This window comes from Aulostomus chinensis, chromosome 10 (genome assembly GCF_037954235.1).
Source record: "Aulostomus chinensis isolate RoL2024-O1b breed Wild chromosome 10, RoL_Achi_v1.0, whole genome shotgun sequence".
Classification (NCBI taxonomy): Eukaryota; Metazoa; Chordata; class Actinopteri; order Syngnathiformes; family Aulostomidae; genus Aulostomus; species Aulostomus chinensis.
The window spans coordinates 4,717,324-4,737,576 of NC_141329.1; the positions used below are offsets into that span (position 1 = coordinate 4,717,324).

Genomic DNA, 20,253 nt, shown 5'->3' on the forward strand with positions numbered 1-20,253 from the left:
GTCTTGTGTTAAAATGCAAAGCTGCTGGTGGTGCAGGACGAACACAAACAATGAAAACATTACAGTTATACAGAGATATGGAGCATATGGCATGACTACAAATCAGCTTCTGTTGCCCGAATGCCCCATTACAAACCACATTTGTTTAGACAGATCATTGCTGAGGATGGATGGATGACCGCTTCAGGATGTGTGTGCCAGCGTTGAAGTCATGTTGCCGGTCAATTAGGTTTCTCTACCCTTGAGTCTGATGGTCTGTGTGTCCTTCCTGTTGGGAAACTGATGGAAGACACACCTACCACTCACACACACACACACACACACACACAGGAAACAATTTGGTAGTTCACTGAGCAAACTGATGGTTATTGGACAATATAGCATAATGGTCGTCTATCATCCCCATCAACTACGACAAATACCTCCCCAATTCACATCTGTAACTGCAACCATTAAGAGACAATGGACCCTGACCACAGAACACACACTGCTCTCTGATTGGCTGACAAATGTTTGTTAAATGGCATATCAGGACACCACAGTGTCAGTCAACATTTGCATCAAATAAATCAATGGAGGAGGACCAATAAACAGCAGGGTGTGCATCTCAAAAACAAGACCTTTGGCAACATGACGCTGCTAAAAAAAAAAAATCTTAACAGCCAAAGATTTGATATGGTGCATTTCAGACTCACCATGATGTGTTCAAATTAAATACAAAACGATGCAACGGTGTGAATCTTTACATTTTTGGCTCTATTCATGCTGCATAACATTGTTTAGGAAGACTTGCAAATCCTGAGTGATTTACCAGATCCAGCAACAGGAGAGAGGAGGGGACACTAGAGTAAATGAAATTAATGTAAAGAAGAATACTTTTAACAGTTTATAGTGTATTTCGTCAGCAATATGATATGGTTCACATGAGGAGTGTTATGTTTTTGCCAATCATGCATAAATGTTTTTTCGTTCACGCCTCAGCAGTAAAAACTACCTTGTACCCAAATGTACTCGCTAAATACAAGTTTTCAGTGTACTACTCAACATAAACCAAGTATGCTTGGGGATAAATTTGTCATCATGTGTTATTTTTAAAGAGGTTTCTGACTGCACACTAGTGTGAGGGTCTGTGCACTCTGTGGTTAGGGGCACTGGCCAAACATTCCCTCGATAATTTTTCAGCACACTAGTTCAGACCTCGGATGATGGTTTCTGAAATGCCATCTGTCACATCCCTTCACTTTTCTTACTTTTTAGTAAGCTAGCTGTTCCTACATCTCCCCTCAGCTCCCTGTTGTCCATCGCTCATCTTTCCCTTTTGGGAGTGTACTTCTATGAATAAATTACTGCTGGGACCCAACAATACAGTAACAGGATGGGAGAGAGAGAGAGAGGAAAGCAGATGGGGGAGGAAGAGAGAAAATCATCATCCAAGAGAAAGAGAGCGAGAGAGAGAGCGAGAGAGAGAGACTGCCTGGTCTCAGTTGTAATGTATTATGTATCACAATGGACAGAGCAGCAGGAAGAAGCATATGAGCGAGTGTGTTCTCTCAGAGTCTCTGATGTGTGTCACGTGAACAAAAGGCCTTCATACATAATAAAACAATCAGCAGAGCTTTACATTACCTGTTATTACAGCTACATTTTTTAATATAACGCTATTTTTACTTTGTCCAGTCAGTGGACCCCCGTCTTCCCTAAATCTCAGGCAGCTATAGCCTCACCCCCCTGTTCCGCTGTTAGACCAGCCACAGAGGTCGTCATACAGCAGAATCAACATTTGTGTCGAGGGGACAGGGTGTGGCAGGACATGGTTGTTACATCACACTGGAACTAATGCTGTTGTCATCACTGCATGAACTGAATCAACCAGCACAGATGTGAGTTGCGCAAACTCGAGCAGAAGCAACAGAGCTTAACTGGGGCTGAACCGCGATTTCCAATTCCTTAAACCAACCACTGATATGGGAGGCCAGACGGAGAGAAGAGGGTGAAGCTGCACCAACCAGCAGAAATCACATGTCCTCTTGTAATACAGTCCAGATGGATTGCTGTTGCTATACAGTCACTGCATACTGGGCCAATGGTTGATGCCAATGGCTGACACTCATCAGCCACCTAGGCCTATACCATCCTAACACCGGATTGAATTGTGTCCCCTCAGAGGTGTCATTAAGATGCTCGAGGGAAAAATTAGCTGCAGCTGCTGGTCTTTGCATTAATGTTATACCTCCATGTCCCCGTCCTGACACTGAAATGTTCTTTATTCAAAACATGTTGCCTTCCCACATCCACTCCAAAGAACAAGGCTAGAATGTCATTGTGGAGTCCAAGAATGATCAAATTTCAAGCCCTGCAAAAAGTGATGAACACATAAAAAGTTGCTAAATGCTCCACTGGGTTCACTAGCCAGCTGCTGAACGTGTGTCGGCTATTAGGTGATGGGTAACGTATCATGGGGGTGTTTTTTCATTTCACAACCCAGTTTAATGCAGAGAAACACAGGACTGAATATCAGTATTACTATGTTCACTTAAAAGAACCTCAATATCAGCGCCAACTCCCTATGACTGTACAAGACAAGTGGTACAAATAATGATCCTGTCCTACTGAAAACCCTGCAAAGGGAGAAAAGACTGTGTAGAAAATTGGTTAAATAATAGCTTTAACCCTGCAAATTCACATAATAGAAGTCAATCGAAGAGGCATAACAAGCTGTGAACAAGCAGAGAGACCAAGAGAGGGAGAGTGAGCATGAGAGAGTGAGCCACAGAGTGAAACCTGGGGGGGGAGGGCAAAGATATGTTGAGTTTTGATGTTGTCTCTTGATGTGTATCAAACCGACATCAAACCAACAGACAAAAAAGAAGAGTGAAAGAGGCCTTAAAATATCACCTGCTACCACCCATATTCCATCTCCCAACACGCACGCACACACACACGCACACACACACACACACACACACACACACACACACAGCACTCAATGCATCTTGACCAGAAATAAATGAAAAAGGGAGGGATGCAAAGACAAGGGAAGAGTAAATACTGTCTGAAGGAAGGAGGCAAAAGGAAGAGGTGAACATAAGAGAAATCACGTGAATCAGTACTCCACCTGTCCCTCGGCCCAGATCACAGCTGACTCTCCTCTTATGTACTGAAAGAACAGCTACAGGTAGTCACGAAAGCCCCTAAAATCTAGAAAAATACAAACTGTCTCATACATGACAACTATTTATGTCTTTTCTCCACAAATGCTCTGCAACAGAAGTATTACAGTGGATACCCACAACTCAATGAAGGCACAGTTTCAGATGTGACCAAGAGTGCAATTACAGTGATTTTGTTTACTGGTTTGAATGTTGTGGTAAATTTAATGTGATAATTGTGTTCTTTTTTTTAATTCTAAGGCCAAAAGACCAGACGTCATTTTTAAACAGAATACCAAAGAACTGGGTTGTTGTCTGAGGGATGCAGATTGTGTTACCCTTGATAGAACATTCTGTATAAAAGGATAAAGTCAAGTCAGAAACAGAAACATACAAAGTAGAACGTCTCCTAAATGCAAATGCAGCCATGCGTGATCCCCTCTCAGCTTTGTTTCCGTAAGTGCAGCAGTTCTTGGTTTTATCAAAGCCACTGTTTTGTTTAACCTTCATGTTTTTTACTTTCATTGCAGCCCAGAAAAATATGTGGCAGCTGGTCTATCATTTGGACCAGGAGAGTGGTATGATTAGCTGGGCGGGAGAAAATAAGGAATCAGCAAAGCACAAACAAGATGAGGGAGAGCAGCATGATTCAAGGAAGGCCAGCTTCAATCAGCACTAAATCCACCTCCTTATTACTGGCCTCAAATTGTTGGTGGCATCAAAGTAGCTTCCCAGACAGCCTATTTGAGACCAGGCAAGCTGTGCCCTTATGCAATCCAGAAGAAAGACAACAAGACAACAACCACAAGTCCTTATGGAAAGGTAAGAGAGGAGTATGAAAGAGACACCTGAGAAGAATGGAAAGGGACCGTTGATCAGACTGATGTTGAAGCAAAGAGAGGGGAAAAAATGAAAAGATGACAGCAGAGGCGGTTTTAAAAGACGCAGAGAACGAGATGGTAAAAGACAAGACAGATGAAAGCAAGTGTGCCCCCTCTTAGACATCAACCCACTCCACCATGAGGAAGCTCCTCAAAGAACACTTTAAAACGGTCCAATGGGGCCATCAAAGACTTAAACTCTCCCACCTCTCCTGAGAACAAAGAGCTATCAAAGAAACTCTCTCCATATTGACTTTGATGTTGAGGAGGAGGCTGCTCCTGGAGACAAACTGTGTCACATGCACACCTGTACGCTAATAACAAAGCAGAACGTGAGCAGAGGTGCAGATCTGGGGAAATGTGGCATCTCCACTACAGTAGCACTTGCTGCAAGCAGCTGCCTCACACACGAAAACACAACAGGCTCGCTTTGGAAAACTCCTGCAGACTTCTTCACGAACAGCTTTGTGCACATGGATGTTTATTCACAGTCCATTTGTGCATACATGCATGTACAAACAGCACAGACCACCTACTGGCAGAAAATAACATTTTCCCTGATATGACTTAAATGACGTCTTAAGTTTAAAAAAAAAAGCACATTACAAGGGAGAATATAAGAGGAAGAGACAGAGAGAGAAGCCTCTGGGCAGTTATGACTGTCGCATGTGTGTGTGTCAGAGAGAGAGAGAGAGAGAGAGAGCCTGGAGAGAGAGAGATAGAGAGCCTGGAGAGAGAGCAAGCCTGGAGAGAGAGAGAGAGCCTGGAGAGAGAGAGAGAGAGAGAGCAAGAGAGAGAGAGCCTGGAGAGGTGGGCCTGGAAGGATGATCATGGGACTGGTGTGAAAGGTGACCAAATGGGGTAATTGATGACACAGATATGAAAATGGGGACTGACAAACTGTCACATGAATGACCAAAAGATTATCTGCTGGACAGCTAGCTACATACACACAGCAAAATCAAAGCATAAAATAAGTTCGATACACAACCCAAGATTTGATTCACACATGAACTGCAATTTGTGGTTCAAGCAGGAAACAAAGGTTAGATGTGGTCGTGCGTGTCCTCTGAGTGCAGAGCGTGGACACACATACGTAGGGCTGGTCAGCTCTGCCGTGGCTGGGGAAGTATGAGTACAGGCACTACAGCAACAGCAACCAGAAATAAATGACAGAAAAACACAGTAGCAACTAGGGCTGGAGGATCTAGCATCAAATACCACAATATGCTCTTTTTACCAAATGGCTGCATATCAATATTGTGACATTGTTGAAGGGATGACTATTGGTGCTCCAATGTGAATATAATGACGATGTGGATGAAGGCAAATGTTAGAACTGCTACAACATTCTGGAAGGTTCAGAAAAGGACATCAATTATACTGTAGTGCAACCTACAGTATTCAATATCTAAACAAAAAAAAAACTTAACTCAACATAATATTGACATATTGCTCAGTCCTCATTGTGACTATCGTTAACTATTAATTTAATCTATTCCCTTCAGCTCACTGTGAGTGCCTCGGCATTTTGCTGAGCTTTGCTGGGTTTACTCTTCCCCTTTATGTACAAAACAAAACAAAGAAAAACCGTGACCCAAAAACTGCAATACACACTCAACTGTGGACTTAATGAATGTCTGCGCCCTTGGTACTCAAAACCCAAACTGATGTACACACAAAAACACACACCCACAATCATATTTGTCGGCAAAACGAGTATAAACGTGACGTAAATAGTGTTTGCATTGGTTTGTGTGCACGCGTGTGTGTTTACTCGTTTCTATCTCAGTGAGTAATCATTTAGAGCTTCTAAGAGTTTCTGAGATTGAAATTGTCGGTGGGGTGGCTCTTTAGAATGTAATTAGCATATCATAGGGCTGCTGCTTTAACAGCAAATCAAACTGAGGAAGTACTGCCTGAATGCTAATGGCTTCCATCCCACCAGCCTTTCTGCAAGACTTAGATATGAGCCTACGTATGTGAGAATTATGTGTGCGCCTGCATTTACATGCTTTGTGACCTCTTCTTTGGCACACATGAGGCCGAGGGCAGAGTGTGTTCCAGCTAGAAAACAAGTGCGGGTCAAGGACAACTTTTGTGTGGTTGTCCGCAGGCACTTTATGGCCTCTTTGCCACTGTGTTATGTGTTTGTGTACTAAAATGTCACACAATAGGTCAAACAAATGAATGCACTCTTCATGGTGAAGGGGTGATTCAGAAGTCATAAATGGTGGTGCCATATATGTGGTAATACTTTGAGAATGGTGGTGTGTCTGTTAGAAGTAGGCCCGGGGGACAAAAAAAAAAACAACACTAGAAAAAAAAAACGTGCAACAAGAGATGACGAAAAGAATGTTTGTGTGTTCGCCCTGTGCATTTCTATCAAAGTCCCGTTTCATAAACAGTGTCCACAATGCAAAAAGCTGACCATTAAATACATTTTTACGTTTAGGCAACCCTGTGATCGTCACACTTTTTCTGTTACAAACCCCAGCCCCCCATCTGAGAAGGGGAAAGTTATGTGGCCCTCACAGGAAAAATTTTGGGGACCCCTGCGCTACACTGTTTTTATATAAAATATTGCTAAACACCAATGAGGGGTGGGTCACGATTTTTCAATACCCGAGGCAACAAATGATCCGTCATGAGAGTGAGTCCACACTCTCCAACCTGGAGAAATTTGCTTTATGGGACGACTGAAACACTGTTAAACACTGAATGGAGACACAGACATCCGAGCAAACTCACTATAAAGGAAGCTACGGCGTCAGCTGATAATTCATTTGAAGTTCATTAACTCCGATTTTACACACTGTCATTTAATAAATTAATCTATAGTGGAAAATTAATATATGCTATAAATTAAATCGCCCCAGTCACAGCTCAGTTCATGTGACTTGATTTACTTGACTTGTGCCATTTAAAGGCTTCTAGTTAAAGCACTTAACATTTCAGTCCATCTGTATATGGATGTTTTTGTGGAAGTGACTAAACTCAAGAGCTTTTTGTGTCTATAAATCTGGTTTACAGTTTACACAATGTCCAATCCTCCAGTTTCTGAGACAACTCCCAGACTCCCTCACTCTCCCACTGCTGTGTTGCAGACTGCATAATCCCAGCTCTGAGCCTGCAGTTTATCATAGCTGCTCAAGTTATCCCCTCTATGCCATTTTAAAATATGCACTATTTTCCCCAATTATAGCAGCAGTTGTACTTGCCTGCATAAAGGTTTTTGTGCTTTTTGTTGGAGGATTTTTATGCTTTGTAAAACTTAACCAGAGGGCGTTTATAAGGCGTAGAATGCATGTTGACCCTTTATCTGCCACATAACAGGACAATTTACACATCACTACAATATTTGATTCTGTTGGCCTTGAAGATGTCATTCATGGATCTTCATGTCAAGCCCTTGTGCTCTCACCCTTATTAAAAAGGGGATAATTCATCTTCTCTTCTCAGTTCAAAGGCTCCAAACTAACTGAGAGCACGACTCCAGCTTCATAAGTTAGCACGATATGAGGTGGCAGCAGACCAGCGTGACCAGGATGCAGTCGGGGCTCCATGGCCAGTGGATCTATATTATGCATTAATCCCATCGGGGACACACACCATGTTCTAGCTGTGATGAGGTTTTGTTCAGGAGCATTAGAGAGGCTGAGAGATTTTCGTTGAGTTGTTTTTGGAACGAGCTACAATAGTTTCTTTTTGTGTAGGTTGTTAATTCTGACTTACGTGTGCTGCACACCACAACGTTAATACAATCAAATCAAGTTAACCTGTTTTTAAACATTTAGAATGAATGTTTCTCCGTCCATGGTGAAAATTCCTCTGAATGGCTGACCTCTGGCCTTGGGCCAACACTTGTCATGCAGATGTATTGATGTGATTTGTCATGAGAAGCTGCCAAGGGTGCCTTATTTTGAAAATGACCGGTCGCTTTATGCCATTTCTGTGTCTGACTTCCTGTCTGAGTTGATCAGCTCGGTGTGGCTTCAAATGGCTTCGTCAAAATGGGCTATAGACTAAAATAGGATCATATTTTTGGAACTCCCCAGTCTTCTAAGCTAAGAGGAAGTCATGTTGAGCAGCTTCAGGTGCGGTCAGAGCCACAATCTCTAGGACCATAACCTGGGGGTTACATTTCATACTCAACTCCTTTGAATCTCACAATGCATGCTTATCTTTGGTTATATGTAGCTGTTCTTTTCTAACATGTGTCTCCTGTAGGAGACGCATGCCTGAGAGCCAGCTGCTGACCTTGGAAGCTACTCAACATTGGAACCCTCTGCATGGATATTATGCAGGTCACACGTCTGTCCATCCTGTACGACTGTGATATAATATACTGACCACCATCAAAACCATGTTGAATTTAAATAATGAACTCACATTGATGCCAATTTTCCACAAGTAAGACTGTGTCAAGTTTTGACCCACAGTAATGAAAAGACTTGAGGATAAGAGTGTCTCTACTAAGAATGTTACGGAAACTGTAGAATTTGAAATAACAGTTCAGGTCGTACCCTTTTTAGTTCTGGTCAAATCTGGTTCAAGCACTACAAGATGCAGCGGGGAGTGCAGTCCCCTGCTGCTTTCCTATTTGAGCGGTCACCAGGTGAGGCAGGAAAAACCTTCAAGTTAAGGTTCTGGCCTCTTTACTTGTGGTCTGAAAGGCTAGTAAAGAATAAAGTGGTGTGAGAGCAGTTTACCCCCCGAACATAGGAAAGAAACCTCATGAGTGTGATCCTTCAGTCCAATCCCATCTGTAACTGCTTCCACTCCACTTAAAATTTTGTGCACACTTTTCCCTTCAATTTGAATCTTAAATCTGTGTTTTCCATTTTTTAAGGAAATAGAATGCATCTCCATTTGAATTGATCTGGTTGACAGCCTAATGCTGAGCTGTCAGTGGTTCGCAGTCATGTTGAGAGGGAAAAACTGAAAGGAAAAAAATAAAATTCCCTGAGGAAAAAAAAAATGCCGCTTGCAGTTTTCTCAAATTCGCCAGACATTTATTACAAAGCCTTTGAAGCAACACCTTGGTGCACGCCGGCATGTTAACTTCAGCAAACATAACAATTAATGCATTCAAAACTGGTGGATCAAAGACGGAATACGCCATGACATGGACTGAATATAATAATACTGTGGAGCAACCTGTGACACCATTAGTTGCCAGGCAACCTGGACTACATTTTGAATCCCACACCTGCCCCTCATCTATCAAACCATCTCAGCAGCCTCTCCCTCCGTCACACCTGTCTCCGTGCTCTGTGTCAGCAGGGCAGATTTAATGGCTGGAAAGTCAGGAAAAAAATGGAAAGATGAAGAAAGTGACAAATGAGATTAGGAGAATTGAGAATTAGTCTATGAGACACAGAGTAACACAAACCTCAGGAGCCATATATGTTTCCACAAACAGTCCATAGTTTATCTGTCCGTGTGATCAAAATAATCAACACTGCGTTTCCAGCATAGCAGCACAAAAATAGCCACAGGGTTTACGTCAGAATACAGCTGGTATATTCGCCTGCAGATGGCAAAAACAATCAGCGTTGGTGGAATAGTACTTGAATATATCTAAAACGGTGTGTGTGTTGTTTATGTGTTGTGCTTGCGCAGTCTGTGCGTTCCGAGTCATTTCATTCAGGGCGACAAGTATCACAACACCCCTGAATGTCCCAAATACAACGCTTACAGCCTGTCAGTGGCTTTATCTCCGCGTGAGTCGATCAATAGAACCAATCAATGAGAAAAAGCCCTGCAGGCACGACCGCAACACAGGAACACATTCTGCTACTCTACTGAAGCAGATAGAGCCCAGCATTCAAAGCTACCATAACAAAAAAGAACAACAAAAATATGGTCAATTAAATCTGTGGCTGGTAAAAAAAAAAAAAAAAAAAAAAAAGTAAGAAAATAGGGGAAAAAAAGCAATTTCAGAGGAGTAAAAATGTCGATAAAAACATTGGAAAAGATGGCAAAAACCCTCAAAGCATCCAAAATTCAACACAAAATCGAATGAATCATGGGAGTAAAGGAATTGAACGCCCTTTAGAAACGAAATTGTTTTCTTTACACAGGAGAACAAAACAATGGAAGAAAGATATTTTTCCCCGCAAGTTAGAATCAAAGCATCACTGTTCTCCAGTAATGTACCGTCTTTTTAATCCGCCACTTCTTTAAAGCATCTGCCACATCAAATAGTCACTCTATTCCACATAGCATGCCACTTGAGGATTCAGTTCAACAGCATGACTGAAGTGCCAAAAATGATACATGATACAGAGTTAATCTTAGACCCATCTAGGAACCCTACAGAGGCTATAAATATGACAAGCATGAGACGCTATGCGACCCTGCGACCCTCCCAGTAATAAGCCCGTGTCCACGACCCCTCAAACTTTCCACCTGTTAGAAGACAGACACACACGCGTCACTGTCTGCACAAACACACCAGTTAACCAGTGAACTAAAATAGACTCACTCAAGCTGAGATGTCCTTCAAACCAAAGCATCCAGGCATTGTTATGTCACACCACAACATCTTCACACAAACTTCACACGCACTGCGGGTGCTAAAGCCAGATGTCAAACCTAATTTACTGAATGTCATCTCTTTGGAAGATTATGCCATGTTTATTTAGAATTATTTAGTCCTCAGGCTACAAACTAGGAGGACACACACATAGACCCTGTACAGCCTATCAATGAGGTGCTGCCGCAGTCATACTGTATGCAAAATAAATCAAATCTCTGTCAAAACTCAGCAGCCTATCGCTCACCTGTATCTCTTGAAGGACACACACACACACACACACACACAGGCCAGCTGTAGCCCCTGACAAAAACACCTTCAATGTCACACAGTTGTAGCTGTCCATTGGATTACTGACAGGAAACTGTGCTCATCCACACACACACACGTGTAACAAATTTGTTACTTACAGATGCACGCACACACAAACACACACACACAAAACACACACAAGCTGTCTGTGGCAACAGTCTATAGAGATAAGAAGGCTGACAGGAGCTGCTGGAGCCAAAGCTCAGAACCCCGGGAGCTGTCAGGCTCATTTCCTTGTGACACCTCCAGGCTCTCTCTCTCTCTCTCTCTCACACTCCCTTCCTTTCTCTCTCTCTCTCACACACACACAGAGCCATGTTTCCACTCCACTTAAGAGGACACTGTAAACACAACTATAGCCAGTACTGTAAACTTAAACCTAGTATTCTCCATAAAATTTAATGATTCACTCACCAAAGACAGGTGCCTCCCACAACAATGTAGTGACAATGTATTGACTCAAGTACATTCTGTTTTAGTTTATTTATATCATAATACCCTATATTTAATCCAAAACTTCCCTCCAACCTCAGCCCCAGACCTGTAACATCTGAAACATTCAACCCAACTGTAATTCTAGCTTCTTTCTTCAAAATAACTCTTCCTTAGAAGGTGTGGTGAGCTGGCAAGGTTTTCTATTCTAGTGTAGAACCCACAATAGAAACCACAGTGATCACATGTAAATCAGACACCACTCACAGACGAACACCACACACCTCAGAGATGTAGGATATCACAATGTCAGCAGAGAAGGAAGTAGTTTAATCCCCTTGAGACTGAGCATCTCGTTTCTGAGTCCTACACAAAAACAAGCAAGCTCGAAAAAACAAGAATCAAGACATTTAAGGAAACAGGAACGATAAAAACAAGTCAAAAGACAGCTATGAAAAACAACACATCCAAGATAAATTAGTGAACATGAGCCTTTAGTGAGGCCAGGAAGGAATAATAAGTGATGATAGAGATGGCGAAAATGGTTTCGTCAAGAAAGCTTCAATGAATAGTACCAAAAATTGTAGTTAAAATTTTCATTGGAAAAAAATTTGAATACTTTAGTTTTAGCTCCCACTTTTGGAGTTCAAGGTAAAGATCTAATACTTCTTACATGCACACCAGAGACTCTTACATTCTGTTCACAAATGTGTCGGCAGAATCTGAACCAGATTTGGACTTTCACAATAACCTCCTTGTCCTTTTACACGACCTAAAAAAAAAAAGTCATGGTTTGTGTCATGTTTTCTACGCAGAGTTTTTCCTATTCAATGAAACTGGTAACTGATAGCACAGATAAATGTCCAATCAGCATGCAACCACTGGGCACCGCGCAACGGTCATGAGGCACTCTGCATACCACGTTAACATCAGAAAACCCCTTACCCACACGACACCATACGTGCTGCCTGCCATCTGACTGGTACAGCGGAAACCAGGATTCATCCATGCACACTTTGCCAGATGCCATCGAAAGTGAGCATCTGGGCAATCAAGTCGGTAACGAGAAACGGATCTCAGATCAGCTTCCGTGGGACATTTTCTGACAGTTTGTGTCGTAATTATTTGATTGTGCAAACCAAGTTATTGCATCAGCTGTCAGGGTGGCTGATCCCAGACCCTCTCACGCGTGAAGCTAGATCTGCTGGTCCTCGGTTGGGGAGGTACATGTGGCTTGCAGTCGAAAGACAGGGACAGGGATGGCTCATGATCATCAAATGACCGAAATAACTTTTCTGTAGGGTTATAAAGGAAAGCCTAAGCACAGGATATGATTTTTTTGAGAGGGACTAATATGAGCAACTTTAAACCTCTGAAATCATGCAGGTCGAGAGTGGGAGTTCAATTAAATACCAACGACTAGGTAAATAGGTTACACTCAGAAGTTTGTAAGGGGATGTGAGAATATAATCACAAAACAGACAGAATTACAAAGACCAAACAAACAAGACTGGCCCTGCAGCCTGAGCCTTCCTCAGCCGAGGCATCTCAGTGAGCAAGTCAATATAGGCGGAGACTATTAATACACCACGCAGACAGAGGTCAGACTGCCTCAGGAAATGATGAGGTGACAGCAGCTCAACAAAGACAATTAGACAACGGTGATAAGACAAATGGCAATAACTTTGAACTGCTATCAATACAGAAAATACTGCATATCAAACTGGGTTGATGCCACATTAACAAAAGGTTCAACTTGTCAAATACAATTTGAATTTAATTGGCCAGATTGAAAAGATCCTCTAATGTCCTGCATGTATGCTTCTAATAAGTGCATAAAAGGCTCTTGTGAAGGAGAGATCATGGGACACATGAAGGCAGCTCTTTGACAGGTGAACTGTTGGGTTTTATTGCAACCGACAGCGTGCACAGATACCAGAGGGAGTATTTCAGTGATTTTACAGGCTCAATGTGTCTCCATTTAACAGTGTCAAAATTGTTAATGATGTACTGTATGTGGATCCAAGGAGCTTGAAACACCAGCTCTTTCTTCCCCCCCTCAAAACAAATGTCATACACAAACAGAGATTAAATGTTGAAATGAAAGTGACGTTCAGAAGATAAACGAGGCAGCTCATATTCAACAGCAGTAACACATGGAGAGTGAATGCAGTTTCCCAGATTTCATCTTAAACTTTGGACCAAACACAGCTTGGAACAGAATGCTGTTTCGAACCAACAGTCTCAAAATAGTCGGTGCAAACTTCTCTCCTGCACCTCCTTGACTGTCCATGCCGATTTTATCTTCATCTCAACTATATTTGCTGGACACACACTTGTATTTTTCACATTAAATAGCTAGTACATTTTGAGGAACTGGATAACCACAGAGATTTATTCTGGCTACAATCACTCACTCAGCCAAACCACCCAGATCTAAACAACATTTAGCTGCAGCTAATGATGAGATCCATTTCCACTCTGTCCATGAGACGAATGCTTGCATTCCATCTAATTACATATATTACACTCTATTTAACATGAATGTTAAACAGCTTGTTGCCATTGCTAAATTACAGCATCCATCTCCTCCACTCTGGTTTCAATTCACGGTTAAATACAGGCCTGTTAATGGCACATTGTATGTAGTCAATTAAAGCTGTTTGATGCAATAATGTAGCTAAAGCTGCGTAACCTGCGTCATCTGAATACGCATTTTTGTCTTTGAATTTAGCAGAAATTCCCTGCCATCCTGCTGAAATAACAACAGCTGACCCTTTTGTTCAATGCACCATGTGTACCTATTTCATCAGGGAGGAAATAGTTTCCCTGTGGCATTAATATGAAAACCAAGCATGCGTTTGGTTCACATTTATTTCTGTCAGGGACTTTGTTCAGTGCAAAGGCAGGTGAACCCATGTATTAACCCCAGGACCTTAAAACCCATGCACTTTCAAGTAATACTTCATCCACATATCATTTGTTGTTTATCCATTGCCCAGTGTTAGGCGTCTGGAATCCATGAGCAATTTTTCCCCTCGTATGATGTCTTAGTGAAACCAGAATTCAGAAAACACCAGGCACATAATTGTAGCTATAGAACCAAATAGAGACCAGTGACTGACCAAACATCCACTTTCAAACTCTCAGATGCACTGCCCGTATAATCCAAGTCTTCTTCATCCAGATGTATGCTCAATACTTCCCGAAGCTAACAAACTACACAAAACATCTCCTGTGCTGCAGCCAATGGCAAGCAAGATGGGCCATGACCAGCTCACGCCTTCAGTTGAAATTCCTCCTCCCAGCATGTTCTCACACCTGGACTCCGCTATCTCTGCACACCATGTAAACACTCGGCAGAACATCTGACCAACAAAACAGCAAACTAGTTACACACTTGACAGGACAGAGGAACCTTGAGAACAGAGGTAAATCTCAGGAGGGGAAAGAAAAAAAATTCACCACTGAGCTTCTGAAATATTTTGACAGAAACAAGTTGTTTCCTCAGCGGAAAAATCATTAGTTTCTCAAACCTGCTGAATCTACGCTTTAAGAAGCAACGAGCTGATGTGACTAAGGTAATGAGAGATGGCACTGATTGGTTACATTCTTGTTACATGCAGAGCACCACCATTATTAATTTAAAGACATGGACCTGAAATGTCCCATGCACTATACAGTGGCTAGTTTAACTACTCTCCTCAGAGGCACCACGAAGAATGCTTTTCTTTTACAATCAGGAGAAATTTTGCTTGGTAGTTATTGCATTCAATCAATAACCAGAATCTCACAGTGGACAAATTCAGACTGCTGACTGTACTAAAAACTCCTTCATAGCTCAATCTCTTTCATGATTGGTTGGGGATGTTTGCAGTCACTATACAGAGAACTGTAGTTGACTTCTTGACTCTTAGAGACAGATTTTTATTATCGTTTTAGAAGCTGTAACTAATGACTCAGCTGCGCGCACTTCCCAACATCCGAGCCTTGCCGTTTGCCTTTTATTTTCTCTGTGGTCACTAATTTGGACCAACTGGAATCCCACACAGAGCTTTCTAGAGCAAAGTTATGGATTGTGCAGTTTTTCTTTCCATTATTTTCTACATGTGTTTAAATGTATTCAAAACACGTATAGAATAATTTTACAAGTCGGATCAAATAATTAGATTCTGCCGGCCCCCTGTGTAAACATAAAGCCTTTATGAAGCGTGAATATCCTATAAACTGTATACAAATGAAAATCAAACTGTGAACAGAAAGCTTTTAAGCGAAATGTTTTGCTGAAGTAAACACATTCTGTAATCTGCAGATTCACAAACATGCATGCAAACACAGCACACACTGATTATTCTCTGCTTTCTATTTGCTTTCACTTTATCTCCTGCTTCCCTCTCTGTTGCTATTCTCTCTCTCTCTCTCTCTCTCTCTGAATATTTTAGTATTGATGAGCCCATTACTGATGATAACACAGTGCAGCGTCAGCATCCTTTCTCTGTCTCACACACACACACACACACACACAAACACACTCATCAGGAGTCAGGTTACAACTCTGCTGCTGCTGCTCCTGTGTGTGTGTGTGTGTGTGTGTGTGTGTGTCCAGCAAGGGATGGTGGATCTGACTTCCTGGCATTAATCCAGTAAATTACTATATTTTTCAAGCTAAAGACCTTTCAAATACACCCGTTGGCTCATGAATACACAAAATTGAACCCAGATGCAAGTGTGATGGCAGCTTGCTGCTAAGATGATGCAAGATGATAACAGTTTACAAACACAGTGCCCTGAATATGAATGTGTCCTCCTCAAAAGCCTGTTTATAACACACGGGCGCACGCAGCAGCATGAAGGCGCTCAGCATCAAAAGTCTGACAGGAGCCAGAGCTCCAAGCTCAGACTGAAGTCAGGATTCCTGAAACTGTAGAGCTCGGTCAATATTTCTGATGATGAATTACTGGATCTCAAAGGAATTCAATGACAAAAAGAACTATTGCAACACACAAGAAAAACATGACTAAGCAGCAAAAGGTTATCACATTCATTTCATGAATTATCAAATATAAACTGGAAGGCTATTATTCTTACTGTTTGATGCATTTTTGAGTTTATCTGAATGCTTTCTCCCAACAAGGTCCATAATCCAGTGGATTAACTCTAGCTATTTGTACATAGATGACAATAATCTGACTACAGAATTAATTCAATTGAAATAAAAAAAATTTTGATTAAGGATTTTACATTAAATTCCAGAATATTACCATTTATCAGCTGCTGAGCAAAGTCTGACTGAAGACACACGTCCACATCACATCCCCACATTCTTTGTCAAACTGTCTTCTGAAATTATACCTCAAACCTTTTGTCATGTTGCTGTTGTAATGATACATGTGGTACAGTTTGAGGTTTTTGTTGCAAATAATGCAGAAAATCGTGAGCCAAATTAATTTTACCAGCAGAACATATCAAAAAGTGTTGCAAAACAGAAAATATTCAGGTCCAGCCTGTCAGAAAATAGTGTTCGTGACATTACGTGCATTTCCATCCAGATCTAGTGCATTTTCAATTTATGCAATAAAAAAAAAATAAATCCAATAATTTGCAAAAAATATATTTTCTGTTTGGGGAGGTGGAAAAGTTGGTGTCCTTAAAAAAGATAAATGCAATGGAAACAGCAGACGTGTTACGATTTTAGTTGTTTAAATCTCTCCATTTTCATTGTCTTCTTTCCATTGTGTTACTTTGAGGTTTGACTGAAGCTCTTCTAATGATGTCATCTTGCTACGCCCTTGTCTTCTACTGTGGAAGATGAGCAAATTAATATGCCACCTATTGTTCATCTCCATGAACAAATACTTGTGTAACAGCAGTGGATGGGAAAATTCACGCTTCTTCCGATGATTTTGGTCAAAACTGACATTACCTTTGCACGGAAACCTGAGTCGTGTGTTATTCATGCCGTCCATGTAAACATAATGGTAAATGCTCTTGTGTATTTTGTGACAGCACCGCACCGCGTGACCTTTGTCTGGAAGTCAAACCGACTCCGGCGTGAGAGGGAAGGTGAGAACAGTGACTGAAATTAATTGTTTGTCAGACGTCCACCTGGCGGATTCATTATTCCCCCGCTAATCTGGTCATTTTCTCCCAAGACTGTTGAACAAATGATGCATAAAGTCACTGATCAAAGCTATTGTCCTTCAGCCATTTCCCTCACTGAATGCAAACTACTAATGAATGGGAGATGGAGAGAATAAAACTCAATAAGAGGTGGATTTCAAGAGGAAAAAGGAGATGAAACTTGATATCAGGAAATCGGCTGAAAGAATGTGTGCCTTCAGTAATGGTATCACAATGTTATTAGCGGCAAATGTTGCAAGCTGCTCTGAGAGGGAATTGGCAATATTAAAAATCGTCTTTGGAGTGCAGGTGCTGTGGGTTTACGGCAACAATTTCAAACCACGCAAATCTGGTTCAGTATCAGGAGGATATTTTGAACATTTAGCTAAACACAGAGCGTGGCATTTCACAGCTCCATGTCCAGACAGGTGTCTCCAAGGGGGAGGGGGACAGGAACATCTTGCAATAAGATGAAGTCTCCAGCCACAACTCAAATCATGTCCTCAACAATGAGTTTCCCCACCATTTCCTCATCACACTGCAAACACCATTAGCTCGGTGTTATGCATAATAATTGTGCCAGCCTGCTCCCCTCTGGTACAGCGCATATTTGTTGCCTTGTGAAACCCATTTATCTGCTAAATGTCAACTTTTGATGAACTAAAAACAGCCTGAGGGTCGAGACTGAACTAGTTTTTAAGCTTTATGATGATGTGTTTTTAAGAAAACCCAGAGGGGTTTCAAATGGCTTTATTGGCTCGAGAAGTAGAAAAGCTGCACACTGCATGCTCTGTACTCGCATGCTGTACCAATCACTCTAGAATTTATCAAAAAGGTTGTTATACAAGTGGTCGCGCTCTCTTATAAGGCAGCTTTCACAAAAATGTATACGCTGTAGTTAAGTCGCATCAATTATTAAAAACTGGAATTAATTTTCTCATGATTTAAGACCAGTTTTAAGTCAGATAAAAGTACTTTAAGGATTTCAAAACACCTGAGCTGTTTATCTTCCAGTTTGGTACTGCAGCAAATGTTGGTAATCAATTAATAAACCTTTAACAATTTAGACTCCAGCTCCTGTGCATCTCTTCTCAGAAATGATAAGTCATTCGCAGATGAATTATTAACAACTATTAACTCACTAACATCCCATGTACAGTAGGCCTTCTTCTTTGACATTGGAGACACGGGGTGCATGGCTGGGGCGAGGATACGGTATTTTAAGACACGTCTGCAAAATTTCAACATTTTCACAATTTTTAAACTATTTTCAATAAAAAGCGATGATGTCTCAGGCTGTCAAGGGTCAAGAGATAGCGGACTCATGTGGGGACGTTGTAGGAGTATAACAGTGTGATGGTGGAGAACCACAGAGCTGACAGCCGCCTGTTGGGTTCACCTGGGGTCCTGCCTGCTGCTGTCAGGGGGATACTGACAACCAGCAGGTCGCTCTACTACAACGCTCTCTGCCTTCTCTCTCGCCGCTAGGAGCCATGTGCAGCTCGGTTTGTGAGCTCCGTGTAGTAGCAAGCAGCTGACACACACAAACACACACACACACACACACACTTACATCTCGGAGGACGGCGGCTGACTACGGCAGAGGAGCGCGTGTCCGCACGCTTGTCCCATCGCGCATCCTGCCTCGCGCCTTGACCCAAACAGCTGCAGTTAGTCAGGAGGGGGTCCTCGCGGGCGAGGGGGGGAAGGGGGAGGAGAGGAGAGGAGAGGACGCTGGCTGGCTGAGTGTCGAAGGATGGGAGGATGAACTAAAGGGTGTGTGCTCCCCTCGCGTTCTCTTCCCTCCGTCTGTGTCTGCCTTCTTCTCCTCTCGAGCTCTGACAGCGCACGGGGATTGGTCGGGACCCGGTAACTGATACTTGAGCTGTGGTGCGTGCGCGAGGATATAACGGGCAGAGAGAGAGAGAGAGAGAGAGAGAGAGAGAGAGAGAGAGAGAGAGAGAGAGAGAGAGAGAGAGCGCTCAGCCGGGTTGTTCACGCCACATGGACTCAACTCTCAAAAAGACGTGTCAGTCCTGCGATGTTGGAAAACCTTCCCCAGGTCGGCCGTGTTCCTCCTCGAGCTCATTCATTCGTGGAGTGCCAGTTGTAACTTCACACATCAGCTGGTGCGTGTTCGCACCCCCCCCCCCCACACACACACACCACACACACACACACACACACACACACACTTCCGTATGAACTTCATCCAGGATGCATGGCGCAGGTCATGGACGTTCCTCTTCTCCTTCCACAAACACAAATCTTATCGCCTTTAATTATAGACATGTACTTGACTACAGTGACAGTTTCAAGTTCCAACGGTTATTTGCCTTTATATGCCGCCCCACCGCAGACAAATCAGCAGGCTTTTTCTGTGTCAAACTTTGAGAGAGAACGCATTACAGTCACAGTTCCCAGGTGCTGTCAATTATTGGCCTGATTAGACCTCAACTGTGGTTGATTGACAACTCTGTCACTCTGCTGTTAGTTCCCCCGCATCTGTTCATCATCATCTCAGTTGGTATTATGAAGTACTCCAGCAAAATCCCAGCTCCGCTCCAACCAGCCTCACCCTGAGCTGAGAACCAATCAGCTAATCAGCCCTAATTGCAAACACCTGAATATCTGCGTGTGTGTTTATGTATGTGTGTGTGTGTGTTCAGTGGCTTCACGTAGTTTTGTAGTTGTTGGTGAGCTTCTCCTCCTCCTCTGTTTCAAGTGTTGGTGCAGTGCCACACTTTGCATTTGGAGAACAGATTGTCCACTTCCATGATTCTTCTTTTAATTCTTCACAGCAGAACAATGCAGGATC

General features: G+C 42.4%; 1 protein-coding gene across 1 annotated transcript in view; it reads right to left on the bottom strand.

Moving 5' to 3' along the window:
- The window catches only part of pde2a (phosphodiesterase 2A), a 154,462-nt gene extending 134,991 nt beyond the window's left edge, over positions 1-19,471 (bottom strand). The window contains exon 1 of the mRNA XM_086215692.1: positions 19,009-19,471. Coding sequence (XP_086071818.1) covers positions 19,009-19,067 — 59 coding nt within the window. The 5' untranslated portion in view covers positions 19,068-19,471. The remainder of the gene's footprint in view (positions 1-19,008) is intronic.
- Positions 19,472-20,253: the final 782 nt, after the last annotated feature.